The 18,471-nt window shown below is 32.1% G+C and overlaps 1 protein-coding gene across 4 annotated transcripts in view; it reads right to left on the bottom strand.

Annotated features, from left to right (window-relative positions):
- LOC118202361 (apoptotic protease-activating factor 1-like) overlaps positions 1-18,471 on the bottom strand; it is a 311,048-nt gene that overhangs the window by 103,588 nt on the left and 188,989 nt on the right. For all 4 annotated transcript variants that reach the window (XM_085822252.1, XM_085822253.1, XM_085822254.1 and 1 more), the window contains exon 9: positions 7,915-8,538. In XM_085822252.1, coding sequence (XP_085678378.1) covers positions 7,915-8,538 — 624 coding nt within the window. The remainder of the gene's footprint in view (positions 1-7,914; positions 8,539-18,471) is intronic.

Genomic DNA, 18,471 nt, shown 5'->3' with positions numbered 1-18,471 from the left:
TTATGAAAACGAAATAGAAATAATAAACGCAGCATTAAATAAATTAACTTCACAACTTGTTCTAAAACATGAATCAGCTTCAGGTATGCGGAGATTAATTGATACATTAAAAATCCTTAAACAGCCAGTAGAGCATTGGGATACTACGGTTATTTTTCTGTTAAAAGGAAAACTTGATCATGAAACACTAAAAGAGTGACAATAGAGCATTCGAACAAGAAAATTTCTGCTTTTGCTGAATTCAAGGGTTTTATTTTAAACAGAGCGAATGCTATTGCCTCTTTGGTGAAGTGCCAGAGCGAGAAGGCAGTTTTGCCTTCTGAAATTAAAACTCGCGGTTCAGGTAGCAGATATGCTTTTTCGTCCCAACTTGTGGCTAATGTGTGCGTTCATTGTAAGGGTAATTCTCATTCTCAGTTATTTAAACGTGATAGCTTTTTAGAACTCCCTATCAAAGAAAAATGGGATATTATTAAAAGGAATAAATTATGTGCTAATTGTTTGAAAGATAGTAAAACGCATCCCATTTTTAAATGTCGTGCAACCATGTGTAAATATTGTTCGAAGCCACATAACACAGTGTTATGTTCGAAAAATTCAAATGATGAAAAATGTCATATACCCATGGAACTTCTGCTATTAGTAGCAATAACGCCACAGTGCCTGTCATGCAAGCAGTTTTTTTGCCTACTGCGGTTGTTTATGTTACAGATATTAATGGCGATTTACAAAAATGCAGGATGCTAATTGATTCAGGTAGCCAGGGCTCATTTATTCGGGAGCACTGTGTAAATTTACTGCAGTTAAAGCGCACTAGTGCAAACATAAGTGTAAATGGCCTGAGCTTGCAAAAAATTGGAAAGGTTTCAGGTTCAGTTCAACTACAAGTAACATCTCCATTTTATAAAAACGCAAGCATTTCAGTTAATGCATTAATTATACCCAAGATCACGTGTGACCTTCCTCAATATCAAGTTGATAGATCTGTTTTGACATCTTTCAAACTTTTGTGGTTGGCAGATACAAATTATTTCCAGCCTGGCCCAATAGATATTCTTTTAGGTGCAGATGTATTTGGTGAGATAATGCTTCATGGACGAACTGTTCTGGGTCATTCGTTAACAGCCTTGGAATCAATATTCGGCTGGGTCATAATCGGAAAGACTAAAAGTGTATCACAAACAATTGTATCTAATCATGCTAGTTGTACCAATGTTCAGCTCCAGCTTGAAAAATTTTGGAAATTGGAAGAAATTTCAGAGATAAAGCATTACACAGAAGAGGAAACTGAGTGCGAAAATCATTTCAAGCGGAATTTTTCTCGTGATTCAACAGGTAGATTTGTTGTTAAGTTTCCATTTCGTAGATCTGGCAATGAACTTGGGTCATCACGGGATGTTGCATTTACAAAGCATTGAGCGTCAATTTATTAAGAATAAATCTCTTTCCAGTCAATATCACAAATTTATGGAAGACTATCAACAACTTGGTCATATGGAATTGATTCCAGAAAATGAAATTGACGTTCAAGCTAATTCTAGTTTTTCTAGTTTTTACCTTCCGCACCATTCAGTTCCGGATAAAAATGGTGATAAATTTCGAGTCGTATTTGATGGTTCTGCAAAATCTTCTAGCAGCATTTCTCTTAATGAGAAATTGATGGTTGGTTCACAGTTGCAGACTGATCTGACAACATTAATTATTCGTTTCAGAATTCACAGAATAGCTATAACTGCAGATATAGAGAAAATGTACAGACAAATTATACTAAAAGATGCAGACTTTCAGAGAATAGTCTGGCGCAATTCACCTTATAAACCAATTCAGGATTTTCGATTAACTAGGATTGCTTACGGTACTGCATCAGCTCCGTACCTTGCGGTAAGATGTTTACAGCAGTTAGCCATAGATGAAGCAACTAATTTCCCTTTGGCTTCCAAGACATGTCTTAGGGCCTTCGACGTCGATGATTTGATGTCCAGAGCCAGTTCAGTTACTGAAGCTCTAGAATTACAAATGCAATTGAACCAGATGTTGTCACGTGCAGGATTTGTTCTAAGAAAATGGGCTTCTAACAGCAAAGAAGTCTTGAATTCAATTAATCCAGATTTGTGCTTATCAAATGTTTCTTTGAACATAGACAATGATGATACTGTAAAAACATTAGGTATCCTGTGGTATCCAGCTTCAGATATGTTTTTATTCAAAGTCATCATATCCTAAGTCTTAACCAAACGAACATTACTTTCAATAATCGCAAAGACCTTTGACCCTCTTGGATGGTTGGCACCGATCACAGTTCGGTATAAATTGATTATGCGAAGATTGTGGAAACATCAGTTGCAGTGGGATGAAAAGGTTCCTCCAGATATTGAATGTGAGTGGAAATAACTTACAGAAGATATGTTATTCATTAAAAGTATCAAAATTTCACGATTCTTGTTGGTTGAATCAGATAACCAGTTTCAACTGCACGGGTTTTGTGACGCCTCAGAGAAGGCCTACGCCGCTGCAATTTATTATCGTTCTGTGTTAGATACTGGACAAATCAATGTTCAGTTGGTAATAGCCAAAACAAGAGTTGCACCACTAAAAAACATATCACTTCCCCAATTGGAACTTTGTGGAGCATTACTGTTGACTAAATTAATGGATTTCCCCTGTAGGGCTTTAAATACTCCTATATTGCAAGTTTATTTTCATACTGATTCCACTATTGTATTAGCCTGGATAAGATCTCATGCAAGCCAATGGAAGACCGTCGCCAACAGAGTAGCAAAAATCCAGACTTTATCTTCTGTCCAGTGGCATCATGTGAGTGGAAATGCTAATCCTGCTGATCTTGCAACGCGTGGTGTGTCATCATCTGCACTGGTTACTTCATTGTGGCTACATGGTCCAGATTTATTGTATAATTTATTTCCTATGCAGACAGCATTATCTGCACCACTGCTGAATGATTCTGTGCCAGAGCAAAGATGTGCTTTTCAGTCAACAACTGCTGCCACTCACTTGACAGATGCTCATGATTTATTTTATAAATATTCTTCTCTCACTAAACTTAAACGTGTTGTAGCATTATGTCTGAGGTTTGTAAATAACTGTAAAAATTCAGAAGATCAGGTAAGTGGATTTTTAAAAACAAGTGAATTAACTAAAGCTATGCATGTGTTAATTAAATTAATGCAATGTGTTGAATTTAAGAGTGAAATTAACACTCTAGGCCAGTTCAATCATTATCTGGTACAAGCAAAATTTTATCTTTAAACCAATTTTTAGATAATTCAGGCATTCTCAGGGTGGGCGGTCGCTTGCGACATGCAAACCTTGCATATGGCTTTAGGCATCCAATTTTGCTTCCAAAGAAGCACATTTTAACTCATCTCATTGTTAGACATTACCATGAAAGACTTTTGCATGCAGGTCCACAACTTATGCAATCTTGCATTCAAGAACAATATTGGATCATAAATGGTAGAGCTGTTATCAGAGATTTAGTTGGGAAATGTATAAAGTGTTGCAAAATTAGAGCATCTGTCACTAATCAATTGATGAGCGATTTGCCGTCTAGTCGCGTTTCGCCTGTTCCTGCATTTTTGCGCTGTGGAGTGGATTACGCAGGTCCTTTTCAAATTAAAGCAAATAAGGGTCGAGGTTCTAGGTCATTCAAGGCATATATAGCTCTATTTGTTTGTTTTACGACAAGAGCTATTCACTTAGAATTAGTGACTAATCTTTCAGCAGATGCTTTTATTGCAGCTCTTAAGAGGTTCATTTCCCGCAGAGGCAAAAGCAGTGATATATATAGCGATTGTGGTTCCAATTTTGTTGGAGCAAAATGCAAACTCATGGAATTTGAAGGGCTTGCTAGGTCTGCAACTTATAACCAAAATGTTAGCAGATATTTGGTTGATAATGGCATTAAATGGCATCTAAACGTTCCAGGTGCGCCACATATGGGTGGACTCTGGGAAGCTGGCATAAAATCAACAAAATACCATTTAAAACGAGTAGTTGGGGAGGCGAGATTGACATATGAAGAATTTGAAACATTTCTCACACAAATAGAAGCCTGTCTTAATTCGCGACCTTTAACAAGTTTGTCTAATGATCCAAATGACTTATCAGCATTGACGCCTGGTCATTTTCTTATTGGTAGATCATTAACAAGCATTCCTGAACCAAATTACATTGAAGTTTCCCATCTCACTGGATGGCAACATATTCAAAAAAATGGTTCAACAATTTTGGAAGCGTTGGCACAAAGAATACCTGTGTCCAAAGAAGACCAAAATGGCTTTTGCCAACTAAAAATCTTCAAGTTAATGATCTGTGTCTCATAAAGGAGGATAACTTACCTCCAACTAAATGGGTAGCATTACTCAGTTACATCCTGGTCTTGATAATATTGTTAGGGTTGTGACTATTAAGACTTCAGATGGCATGGTAAGAAGAAATATTACAAAATTGTGTCCATTACCAATTTGAGTTTTAATTCATGTATTATAAATTAAGTATTATATCATAATTTTAATATTGTATTGTGTTTTAAATTTACTGAATTTAATCACTAAATGTTGAAATAGTATTTCAAGGTGGGCGGCATGTTCGCGCCTTATGTAAAATTTGATTTTGTTCCCTGCAAGAGGGCGCCTGTGAGCGCCGAACTACCTGTATATCTATTGTACGAACTTGTTCTTCACAGAGTCTAATAAACGCAATAATGAACGTTTGTGTCTACTTTCCATCCGCTGACAGTCCCCCAATTCAAATGTGGATCATGACCCATATTTTGGGTACCATACATGCAATACATGGCTTATACAAAGAAATTTTCATAAATCAAGTATAAAAACTATTTCTATTTCTAATTAAATAATGCAGGCTTCATACTACTGCACTCATTAGCTTTTCCTCAATAAACATTCATAATTAAACAAATTCATAGCAATAATAAGAATTCATTCATTTTGAATGAATCAAACCAGCGCCATCAAATTTTCAAATGTATGTGTGTAATGTCACCCACTTAAATGACAGATTTCCAATGTGCTAATACATTCAATGCTGACATTTCTGTTAACCCTTTTACATGCGGTTGTAAATATCTTACCACTAAGCAATTTGTTTTCTAGCAGCATACATAAAATTATTTACCAGCGCCCGATATCAGGAATTTTCCTCTGGAACCAGAGCTTAACATTTTCTGTAATAGATAGATGGCTGTAGAGCACACGTAAACCGCAACATTTCTGCATTCATCCAGTTTTCAAGTAAAATGGAGAGGGTAAGCACATACTCTTTTCTTATTTTATTGTGTAATGATATATAAAAATACGTTAAAAGCTATCTATTCATATATTTTGTATCTTAAAGGTTTGATAGCTAAATTGTATTAGGCATTTAAAAAAATATAGCGAAATATTTTGTTTTATACATACTTGAATTTGGTGGTAAAATATTTACCACGGCACGCTTAGTGATTTTAGAGGTGGTAAATAATTTACCATTGCCTGATCAAAACACATTTTTACTAATATGTTTCGCTTTAGAAATAGCATTTTGTTTGGCATAGTACTTTATTTCTTTGTATATCTAATACTTTTATATTAGCATTTCAGTAATTAATTATTTCTAATATTAATTATTATAAATATTATAGAAAATATTTTAGCGTTTATTTAGGATTACATAAATATTTATGTATTTAGAAATTAGAATTAAAATATTACTTACAAGAATGCTATAAAGGTAATATTTTGATCAGTATGTTCAAGTGATTTCAAAATATAAGTAACTAATTAAATGTAATGAATATTATTATAGGTAAACGCATTGAAGAAAAAGAAAAAAATTAATCACCGAGGAGGATGTAGAGCTTTATTTTGCACTGCCTTCAGATCCTGAAGATTCCGAAAAAGGACTCCCTCGCGCAAGAAGAACTGCAGGCTTTTTTGGGAAATCCTAATTATGAAGGGGATCAAGAAATTACCTTAGATTTGTACTGGTCTTCTGACTCTTTTTTTCAATAATCAAGAAATCTCGTCAATTATGCCAGCAAAGAGATTAAAAAAATATCCTTTCAAATTTGCATATCAATGGCAATCAAAAGGCTGTCCCTTGAAATGAGCCAGAATTTGACAAATTACAGTAAGTGCATTCTTTGATAACCCATTTAGATAAAAATTCAAGAAAAATATTCAGACTTCAATCTATTGGTGAAAAAATGGTAAAATTCAAAGGAAGGTCCACAATGAAGCAATATATGCCAGGGAAGCCTGTAAAAAGAGTTTATAAGATTTAGGCTAGAACAAACGCATCAAATGGTTACCCATATCAGTTTGAAGTTTACACTGGGAAAAAGACTTGAATTTAGGTTGAGAGTAGCTCGCAGCCTAATTGGAGGCTTCTCTAGTTAAAAAACGAAAACTGCAATCAAAGTGGGTATCAGCGAAAAAGGAAAATGCTATTCCAAGGGAAAATCCGAACAACTAATGTTAGAACACACATGCCAGTCAGAGGAAAAAGTTACGGAAGGTGCAAATACTGCAGCAGAAAAGTAAATCAGAAACGTACCAAGGTGTTATGTTCAACATGTGATGTACCATTCTGTGCTGCTTCATGTTATAAATAAAAATAAAAATTAAAATCAGTAGAAGTAGTGCATTTGGTTATATTTATATCTGTAATAAATTTTATATTAATCATCGATTTTATATTATATGTATATTTAAATAATCAAGAATAAATAGTTTCATCAAACATGCTTATTTGTGATATTTTTGTAATTATGATTTTTTTCTTTCGCACAACTCAGTAAAATGCCATTGCTTATACCGGGCGGTGGTAAATATGTTACCACCCCTATTATAAAAAAGAACAACAACAACAGAATTCCAAAAATAGTATTTTTGGTCATAGATGAGCTACTTTTCCCTAATAGTTGCAAAAAATATAAATTTTGAAAATAAATGGCCTGGGCCCGATAAAGGGTTAAAATATTTAGCCAGTGCATATTACTAACAGAGTTATGTGCAAGGCTAGAAGAAGCTTTCCGAAAACAAGCTTTTCCTTCTACCATTTGAGGACTCCTAGCCGAAACATGTTTCATTAAAATCAGTGTCCTGCCTATCTATGCAGGACTTTTGGAAATTGAACTGAAAGTATTTTGCTTGAAGCTTTATCCCCTGTATGATTTCTCTAAAGAACTGGTTTTTGCAGGTCAACCAATTGCCAATTCAAAAATTCTCTGAAATGGTTTTAGTTGATCATGGCAAAGCACACTAGGACTATGTGCCTTCGTATCTGTGAAATATTTCTTTCGACGCACTGTTGAGGGTAGCTTGTAGATGTGATACCAATTCAATATACAGCAAAGTTTAAAATAAGAATAACCAGCATTTCAAGATACTTAATTTTAATCTGTTATTTTGATAGATAAGTTATTCTTGTGGTATATATAAAATCATGTTTTCTTCAATTTCATAAAATAATTTGATACTTTTCGCTCAGCTAGACACAAATGTTGCTAATAGCAGGTATTTTTCATTTTCGTGAGGATGCACAATGCCATTCTCATATAAAGAATTTAAATGCCTATATCATGAAAGAAAACATGAATGCATTTGAAAAAAACGTAACAGAAACAACTGTTACTCATTTCATTTGAAATTTAAGGGGAAAAAAAAAAAAAAAAGGGAGGTCCTAAATTTTCCTCTTAATTAATGGAATCCAAGTAAAATAATCAAAAGTTGGTTGAAAAATTCACATGGAAAATGATAAGAAGTGGTTGCAGTGTCAATGATGGTGACTGAAAAATAATTTAGTGATTTATCACTCAGGTCTAGCAAAGGGTAAAGCACAAATAATTTTAATTTCTGAATTCACTTCTATAAATTCAAAAATATATCTCACCTCTATCCACTTCCAGTAACTAGAAGTTGCAATAAGAAGTTCATCTTTCAACTGCACACTCAAGTTACCTTGAAAACTAACTGCGTAAGTATTTTTCACTGCAGTCATATCATGTATGATGTACCAGCCATAAGAAACAGAGAGTAATTTTTTACCATCTGTTGAAAACATAACATTTATCACATGTTCTTTGTGACCTTTCAAGTTATTAATCACAGCTTCAGAATTCATGTCAAGTATTATCACTGAAGAATCAGATGTACCACATGCTAGAAAGTTTCCATCAGCAGATAAACAGCAGCTAAGAATCACAAAATTTTTAGAAGAAGGAAGCTTAATTTCAGTATACTGATTTGTGCGCAGATCCCATTTATATATAGAATTATTAAATACTGATATTATATGATGTCCATCATTAGTGAAACAAAATCTTTCAACTCGTAATTCCTGATGTAAAAATGTCTGCAGAAGATTGCCATTTTCACAGTCCCACAGATCAATTGCATCATATCCTGCTGCACCAAAAACTGTACCACTTTTATTAAAAGAAGAGAAGTTTACAGAATGACCAGGTGCAGAATGATGTTTTCTATACTTTATGAAGCCACACTCAGTTTCCCATACCTGTAAAAATAAAAAAATAAGAAAGCCTTATATAAACTGTATGAATTCGATGTACTATAAGATTAAAATAGATATATAATTAAAAAAATTACATAGAGATACAAATAATTAAGAAATACATACATAAATTTTAAATTTCTATGTTCAGTCAAAAGATAAATCAAAAGTCAAATACCATATCATTTAGTAACATTGCTCACAACTGGCAACTTGCTAGGCAACACAGATAATCAGTGGCGTAAATAAGGGTATGAAAGGAATGCCGTCGCATAGGAGCCCGAAGGTTTAGGGGGCCCTTAAATGTCCTGCTGAACCACATTTACATGTTTAAACTTAAAAGTATCTTTTTTCCTTTCGCTTTTCATTTTTATTTTTAGAGTTTGTACTACTATGAATTCTTATTTTAATATAATAGAATTCATCTTTTTTTAAGTTTTTTAGGGCTCTCTTCCTATGTGGTGCAGTGACACAGTTCTGTATAAGATGCAGAAAAGGGGCCCTTGGAAGCACATGAAACAGTTAAATTCAGTGTTTGCAAAAGTTAATATTCCATCATTCGACTATCAAAGAGTAACTTCGTGACCTACCTCAGTTCAGGCATAGGAGTCAGCAGAAAATAGGAAAAGTTCCTTTGTATTTCTTAGTTTCTTACCGGAAAATTTTTCAAGGCAACCCCCTGAAGGAAAGGTTTCTCCCTTTGCAATCCTAATTCAACAGGGGGGGGGGGGGAGTGAAAATTAATTGTAACTATTTATTATAATGTAATTATTTTGTATATTAATTTATTTCTATATACTGTGTTATTATGATCAAATAATTAATAGACACATTTTCTAAGTATAAATAAAGAAGTAACTAAACAGGATTCTGGTACTTAATATTTTGAATGACCTTTGCAAATTAAGAGGAAACGTGGTATATTATTTGCAGTTCGAAATTTTCATAATATGTCATTCCGAAGCGTTTAATTTTGTTCATATATTGAATCTGTTACTAGCACTTCCATTAAACCCAAGTCCAAAAATCAGGACTAATATTAAGCTTGAAATTGAATTTATTAATGTGAATGATTTTTACAATTTAATATAACATGTATTGCGTTGGTTCACTATAAACGGCGTATCACTTTTCAAATTGTTGACACCAAATAATTTCACCCTGTACTATTTTTTAAAAAATTAAATAAGAAAGAATCTGCATAAATGTATGTATGTTTCTCGCACTATGACGAAACAACGCTACCTAGAATGCTTGAATGTATGGTTCTCACAATGTAAAAAACGACGGGGCAGTCGCACCAGAAAGCAGGGTATAGGGACGGGAAAATTTTGGTTTTAGAAGTATGAAACATTCCAAAATGGCAAAGTTAAAAGCAGATTGATTTTTTTTTCTCTTTTTTAGACTAATAATCTGGAGGGAGATTATTAAGTAAGTATCAATTGCTAACTCCAGAATGCATGCTTTCCTTTCTTAAGGACACAAAATCATAGACGTAAGTTGAGCAGTCGTGGCATGAAAGGACTTTGCCCCACCCACATGTCAAAATGGTGTCCTCGTCCAGGAAATGCAAAGAATTTATGACACCACATTTAGAAAAGAGAGATTTCCCGTTTCTTAGGGATCTTTGAATGAATTCAAGGTCAAAGAAAAAAGGGGCATGTTTTATGCGACAAAGCTAACTCCCTTTGCAATCCCAATTCAACGGGTTTTGTTGTGTTTCAACAAAGAACACAGTTTCATTCTGGTTGCTTAAACATTAAGCGGCAAATATTCCAGTTAAATTTTTTTCCTTAAATTTATCGAAATTCATGACTTCTTCTTCACTTATGGGGGGGGGGAAATGGAATGGATGAATATTTTTACTTGAAATAATGAGTAAATCAATGTTTATCGTATTTTTCATATCAGAATTTACAAAATATTCTCACATTGCAGATAAAGTGCAGGTTAAGAATTCTTTAAAATTCCTAAACGAGAATTAAATCTGAAGGCATAGAACTCGTAAATTGATTTGCTTTAGGAAAGAGAATAGCTGTGGTGTTTCTTAGTCTGTAAATTACTCATCTACCAAAAATTCACACTAATCTGTAAAAGATAATTCTGAAGATATTAAATTTGTTTTAAAAGAAATATTTTAATTTCCCTTCGTTTGAAAAAATATAATAAATTACAATTCATTTTAACAACGTGAAACATTTAAGCTTAGAATTCAGTAATGCGCAATAATTTGTATGTTATTTAAACGGAACTGAATTGAATTACTATACAATAATAAAGCACTCGAGGAATATTTGCCCAAGGGTAAGAACGCCTTCGTGGAGTACTTTCTAATCGTTATTTGAAATGAAAAAGTGTGTGTGTCTGATTGTAGCAAAGTCTCGAGGGCTATCTGCCTAAGGGAAGGAATGCCTTCGTGGAGGACTTTCTAAGGTAAACTGGCTCGTATACACGTTACACATGGGGAAAACCACGAAAACGGTCATGCAGCCGGTCCGTTCGCGGGATTCGAACCTCGGACAGAACTACCAGTGTTCAGTGACTTTTCCGCTCGGCCGCTAGTGGGCTGTAATTTGAAATGAAACTTTAAAATTTACACTTTCGCTTTTAATTTATTCTATTTTTACTTTGCACAGAGCATTCAGTACATGAAATCATCAATAATAATATAATAATGATAATAAAATGACATCTTACAACTAAAAGTATGTACTACTTCGTAAATTTCGATAAATTAATTACTGAAAATATTAAGCATATCAATGGCAGCGTTGGACCTAATAGTTTTAAGTTGCATTTCAACATCTGAAAGAACACGAATTACAATACAATGTTCACTACACAGACGCACCAGCGGCCGAGCGGTAAAGTCGCTGAACACTGGTAATTCGGTCCGAGGTTCGAATCCCACGAACGGGCTGGCTGCATGGGTGTTTTCGTGGTTTTCCCCATGTGTAACGTGTATACGAGCCAGTTTCTCTTACAAAGTCCTCCATGAAGGCATCCCTCCCCTTAGGCAGATAGCCCTAGTGTGCTTTGCCATAATTAAATACACCACCACCATCACTACACAGACGAATGGAAAAGAATTATCCCACTTTTATTGCAATATTTCAATAATTTTCGCAATTAAAAAAAAATTAGTTAAAATGTTTTAGTGGAAAATGATGCAATTTTCACTCATAAAATCCCTTTTCGCATTATTCTCTTTCATTTTGGCACCACTGCGTAGCTTTTCTAAGACATAAATAGGTTCCGTTAATATATGTTCCCATACATTATATGTATTTTTCATATTTTTGTCATTAATAAATTAATGTTTAAGATAAAAATGATATGGCTTAATTTATAAGCAATATAAAAACTGGAAATCTGATGTAATTAATTTCTGAGCCAGAAATAGTTGTTTTAAGACGTAAATAAAAAATATAACAATAATCAAAAATATTAATGCTCCTAAAATATATAGTGATTTTTGTTTTCCTAACTGATTTTTGCTTTTTGATCCACCTGGGGTAAAAAAAAATCTATTTTCATTAAATGATGTTTTTCGCATTTCTCTAGGAAGTGCGCAAAACTGGTTTCATACAACTTTATTTTTAGTAATTATGAAGAAACTTTATACTTGTTTCCTAAAGAAGTATTTATTTATGCTAATTTTAGAATCTATGCGACGGAGTACTCATCTTCAAATACGTTAGTGTCAATAAGTTTAACTACAAATTATTAAACATTTCTGGAAACTTGAAACTTGGAAGGTTTAATTTTAAAATTTCCATTTCACATATTACACAGTCACCTTTAAGCTCTTTGTATACAGGTCAATAAAATTTGTTTATTATTTCATCCTAAACTTGCGGAAGAATTTCCTAAAATTATTCGAATATCCATAATTTTTACTGTTAAATATTTAATAATTATACATTAACTGAAATACATTTATAGTACAGAGGAAATGCTGAAAGATATTGCAGGTCATGTATTATGTGTCATTGGAATATGACAATAATAATAATAGAATTTAACTTAAAAAAAAAAAAAAAAAAAAACAGATGTTTCAGCTTTTTAGAAAGGAAAGTGGACATCTTTACAGTAAAATCTTAGATGAAAGTTTTACTGTGACTCAACTTGGGAAGACACTGGAAATTTATGGTGGAAGCGGGGTCCCTTTCTTTGCTAAACAGCTGCATTGAAGTGTGAAATGCTATCTTCAGTATACTTGTAATTGGCTGATGACTCAGAACAGTAAACTGAACTTGCTCGTATTCTAATGACATTTCTCTAGTCTACGTCACTACATCGAGAGCATAAAGAAGTTTTTCTTTAAAATTAAATTTGAAAGGATCTCAAATATAATTCTTTATTATAAAGGTAAGTTATTGATTTGTAATATTACATAAACTAAATTCTTATAATTTCAAACTTACTAAAAACTCAATTTAACTAAATTTTTAATCCATTTACCTAAAAATCCAAACTTATCACCATTAACAATGCAAATGTCTTCTAATATTAATAACGTATTGTTATATTAACATGAAATATTTTTATGATAAATAGGAAATATAAATATATGTTTCCATACATTAAGAAAAATAATGACAGACCAAAAATAAAAAACAATTTTTTTTTTAACTTGTCCTGCGCTATAGCTGCAGTATTGAAGTAAAATAAAGCATCTAAAGTTAAAATTAAATTGGAATCAAAGGAAGGCAATTCCTTGACACTATAAATAACTGCAACCATGTATAAGAGGTTTAACACAATATCTAAACAAATTTAAAACAAGAATTCATAGCAGCACAAACTCGAAAAATAAAAATGCAAAAGGGAAAACATACAAAATTATAAAAATTATTCTCCTTTTACTGAAACTCCAATTCAGAACTCATCAGGAGAAAATGAATTAAAGCTTCATAATAGTCAAGTAATACATTTTGAAAACATATTTCATTGTCCTGGTTCATTTGAGATCTAAAACCGTAAAAAGAATCAATTAAATTTTCATTTAAGACATTAAAATTGATATAAAACCGAAAAATCGAATCTGAAATGTACGAGAATTTTCTCTACACACTTTTGAAGCACTTGGAAAAAAGAATAAAACATAACATTGTGCCAAATTGACTACTCAAAAGAATCAAAAAACTTTTCATTATGCAAATTGACCTTACAAAAAAAAAAAAAAAAAAAAAAAAAAAAAAAAAAGGTTTAAAGCTATCATATGCAAATCCGAAATTCAAAAGCAATTACAAATAAAGAGCAAAGCAAATGTATTTTAAACCAAATTGTCATTTAAACAACACTCAAAAATTGGGTGATCCCCGAAATAGTTCACATATTCTGAGCGTTTTGTCTAAGAGATGAGGCAAACATGACTTTTTTTTTTTTTTTTAAAGTTCTTGATATGTAATTCTAATGTGTAATGTCTTCGAACTGCAAATTCATCGGCAAATCTGAACTCCAATAATTCAAAACATAAAAAATTCGTTTAACAATTCGACTGAAATTATTGAAAACTTTTTTTATATTAATGCTTTTCGTGTTTTATTGCATACATTTAAAATATTTTTGAAACATTCTTATTTGAGAATTTAATTATACGGCTTAGAAACAACAAAAACTGTACTGTAGCTTAAATTGCAATTGACAGGAAAGTAATGCAATACATTAATATTAAGATTATTATATAAAAGTTTTAATTGTCAATTTTTGTGCTTATGTATGTTTAAATATTTGTAATTTCGTTATCTTCGGTTTTTATAGCTGTAATTCTGCCTAAAATACAAATTTTTCTTATGTCCTTTCATTCTTTTGTTGCCCACCAATGGCCGAGCGGTAAAGACGCTGAACACTGGTAGTTCGGTCCGAGGTTCGAATCCTCGGACAAACGGGCTGACTACATGGGCGTTTTTGTGGTTTTCCCCATGTGTAACGTGTATACGAGCCAGTTTCCCTTAAAAAAGTTCTCCATGAAGACATCCCTCCCTTTAGGCAGATAGCCCTCGTGTGCTTTGCCATAACTAAATAATCCAATCCAATCCATTCTTTTATTAAATTAAATCCATTCTTTTCATTAAATTAAAGAGTTTATTTCTGAATACTCTAAATTTGCATTATCCTTGATTTTTAAAATGATGCGAAAAACTAAACTAAAGCAATATTAAATTCGATAACAGGCGTAAAAGTCAACAAAATATAAATTCCAAATTGCCCGAGATATGTTTTTGCTTGTATATGTGTGTATATTATGTAAATGTGTGTATTTGCATGTATATGTGTGTATTCAATATCTTCCTTTCTTTTGTCTTTCGTATCCTATCTTACTAATTTTCTTACTTTTCATTTGTTTCAATATTCATATAAGTTTTACGATTTGCTTATTATTTCTTTATATACCATTAGTTTTAAAATTAAAACATACCTTTTAACTTTGATTTGATTTTAATTATTCCTTGTTTTATTTGTTTAATTTATAATCATTTTTCATTCACTGTTCGTGATGGCTTACAGTAGGACCTTTAATTCCTAAATTAAGCACAGGTTTAATAAATATCAATGTGCATAATTTTAACCTCTAAAGACTTGTATGCTTTTTCGGATTATCCCGGCAAAGATTAATCACACAGAAACTACATACATTACAGAAGCTAGTTAATCAGAAACTTATTGTAATGAATTTTTACATTAATCCTTCCAGATTTTAGTTCAGGAAATTAATATAATAAAAACATTTAAAAAATAAAATGAGTTAAAAATTTAATATAGCATTAATTCAGAAAAAAAAATCTGAAAGGTTTCAAATTTTAAATTACGTTTAAAGGGGCGTTTTTTTAATGTTTTGTGTGTTACCTTTATTTATTAAATATCATGTTTTTTACACTTAAACCATAAAATTCAGTTTAACAGCAATGTCGCAAAATAATTTTAAAATCAGCATATCTTTAGAATTTCCGATACACAGTTCCGCGCGATTTTTTTTCCTCGTAGAGTGTTGTCACTGCTCACTTTTAAATCGGTGAGTTTGTTAATTAAAAATTCATTAAATTTTTACACAATATGAAATTGATAATACAGCAAATTCCAAATTTGGGCTTCCAGATGCCCATATTCGGGTGGAAACGTACGTTATTCAAAATTGGATGGCTCTAGGTACCGTCGTTTTATCCCAATGCAAGAAATATAGATACGTTTATGCAGATTCTTCCTTATTTAATTTCATTAAATATAACACAGGGCGATAATATTGGGTGGCAACAATTTGAAAAGTGAATCGGATATTTATAGTGAACCAATGCAAAATGCAAAAACGAAAATAATAGTCCGACAGAGCAAATTGCACCTTTTTTGGACTAAAAAATTAATTTATTTTGCTTAATTTTTATTCGTTAAATATTTATACTGGTTGCAATAATCTTTTTCACAAGCGTATTACTCTCTTCTGACAGTATAAACAATAAATTTTAAAAATTTAAATTTGATCAATCTTAGCTACATTTGCGCTAGATTTTCCACACTAAAAGTTATAAATTTTTAGCCCCAAAAGGCTATTAATTTAGTTTTGGCATTTTGCGTTGGTTCACTATAAATATCGTTTCACTTTTCAAATTGTTGCCACTAAATATTACAGCCCTGTGTTATATTTAAAGAAATTAAATAATGAAAAATCTGCATAAACGCATCTATATTTCTCGCATTGGGGTAAAACAACGGTACCTAGAGCCATCCAATTTTGAATCATGTAATCTTGCACCAAATATGGGCATCTGGAAGCCTGAATTTGGAATTTGAAATTTGTTTTATTATCGACTTCATATTTTATAACTCTTTAACGTGTTTTTGATTAAGAAACTCAACGATTTCAAAGCGAGCAATGGAAATTTTTTACGAAAAAAAAAAAAATTATCGCTAGTGCGCGAGACTGTGTATCGGAAATTCTAAAGATATGTTCATGCGATATTGCTGTTGAATTTAATTTAATGGTTTAAGCGGGAAGAACATGATATTTAATAAATAAAAGTAGCACACGAAACTTTAAAAAAATGCCCCTTTGGGCGTAACGTAAAACCTGAAAGCTTTAAGATTTTTTTGTAAATTTCGTATGAACTAATTTTGCCCCTCTAGCCATTTACTTGCAGTAAGTTTCTCACTGGCTTTACCCTTGTCTCGTTTCTGGCTTGTTTATTCATTTTCTTTTCATTATATATTTATTTCATGAATAACTTACATGGCGCTCCCTCCCCCAAATCATAGCACAGAAGCAGAATATTTTGTCTGTTTGGTTAATTAAGTGGAAATTTTTTAAGTTAATTGCTCTTATTCTTTTATTTTCATCTTATTCAGTGTTTTATTGCCAATAAAATAACGTTACAGAAAGAGCTATTTTTTTACAAATTTTGCAAAAATTTTAAAGGTTTAAACAAAAAGTAAATAAAAATTAACACAAATCATTGTTTACATTTTCATTTTTTTTTATTTGTGAAGGAAATTTCTGTACTATTATAGCTTGCTAAAAATATTTATTCTAGTTTCTTATGGCATTCAGCTTCATCGTTGGCAGACAAAATTTAAAATTTCTCATCTCAGTTGCTATTTGGCATGATATACTCATTCATGTAAACCACACAAGTAAATTCTGCAAAGTATAAAGACAAATCTGCAGTCAGCTGTCGGAGCTCTGCAGAATGAGAAAACATTTTTAGAAAGTTGTAGAAGTGATAATAATAATTTAATAATTTAAATACTAATTTAATAGATTTCATCTCCGAAGAAAAGTAAATGGCAGAAACGTTAGAAATCTACCCTTCCTTTAGCCAGTCCATCATACCCTAAGGCGACGTAGATTGTTTGGGTACGAGGCTTCATATGAAAACATACAAAGTGTTAGAAGAGGAATTTAAAGTAGAACTGTATTTCTACACGTTAGACATTGCTATTCGTTCTGTAGAAGAAAGAATTTAACTTACTCGGGAATACGGAGCATACTACCGTACAGTTTCCTGTACGATGTAGGAACCCTCAAACACCTTTCAGAGAACTTTTGAATAGATGCAAAGACTAGAAATTGAAACTCACAAATAAACATTCGAGTAATCTGAATGCTTCGGAATTTTGTGATGAACTGGAAGATCTGTCAAAATACATCGTTCCTGGAGCGGAGCCCCTTGTCATTTTACAATATGTATAAAATCTTGAATGTTTTGCAAATATACCGGAGTGGAACTTCGAATTTTGCTGTCCTTTCCTATAACAGTTGCAAGTGGAGAGAGATATTTTTCAAAATTAAAATACATACAAACTTGTTTAAAATCTTCTATGACGGGGACTAGGCTGACAAATCTTGCTCTAATAGTTTTTGGAAATGAAGGCAAGGAGCTTTTATAAAATTACATCTAATATTATAAAATAAAAGTTGTTACCCTGGTAAAAAAAATCATTCAAAAATAAATATTTACACATATTTTGGCGCAATTGAAAAATATGACTATTCTTCAGTCTTGTAGATTTCTTTACTTCTGACGAAGAGGGTCTTAAACCTGCTTGCCCTAGAAATTGTTTGAGATCTTAACATAAATCTACACCGAACTTAAGGTTATTGTGTTACTAATTTTGTTTCACTCGGCGTGTTTTTCTTCTATTTTCACAGGATATATTGTTTTCAATGTTTTATAATATAACCAGTTATTTAAGTTTGCTAAATTAAGCAAAAAAATCATAGATTGGTGCAGATTTTATATAAAAATTCAAAACACATTTGTATGTAAAACCTCTTGGGTTTTATATAAAAATCTCCGTAAAACAAAGCTTTCTTACTTTTCTTAATGCTATACTTTACGTGACATGTTCCTTTTTTTATATAGACTTATTCATTTATTATCAGTATGTATCTCGGTGAAAGAAGAGAAAAGTCTGTCTCTCGCACGCACACAAAAAGTC

Source organism: Stegodyphus dumicola, chromosome 8, assembly GCF_044657685.1.
Source record: "Stegodyphus dumicola isolate Sdum_Otavi_A_Nest chromosome 8, ASM4465768v1".
NCBI classification, from domain to species: Eukaryota; Metazoa; Arthropoda; class Arachnida; order Araneae; family Eresidae; genus Stegodyphus; species Stegodyphus dumicola.
This window is presented reverse-complemented; position numbering and strand designations above follow the sequence as displayed.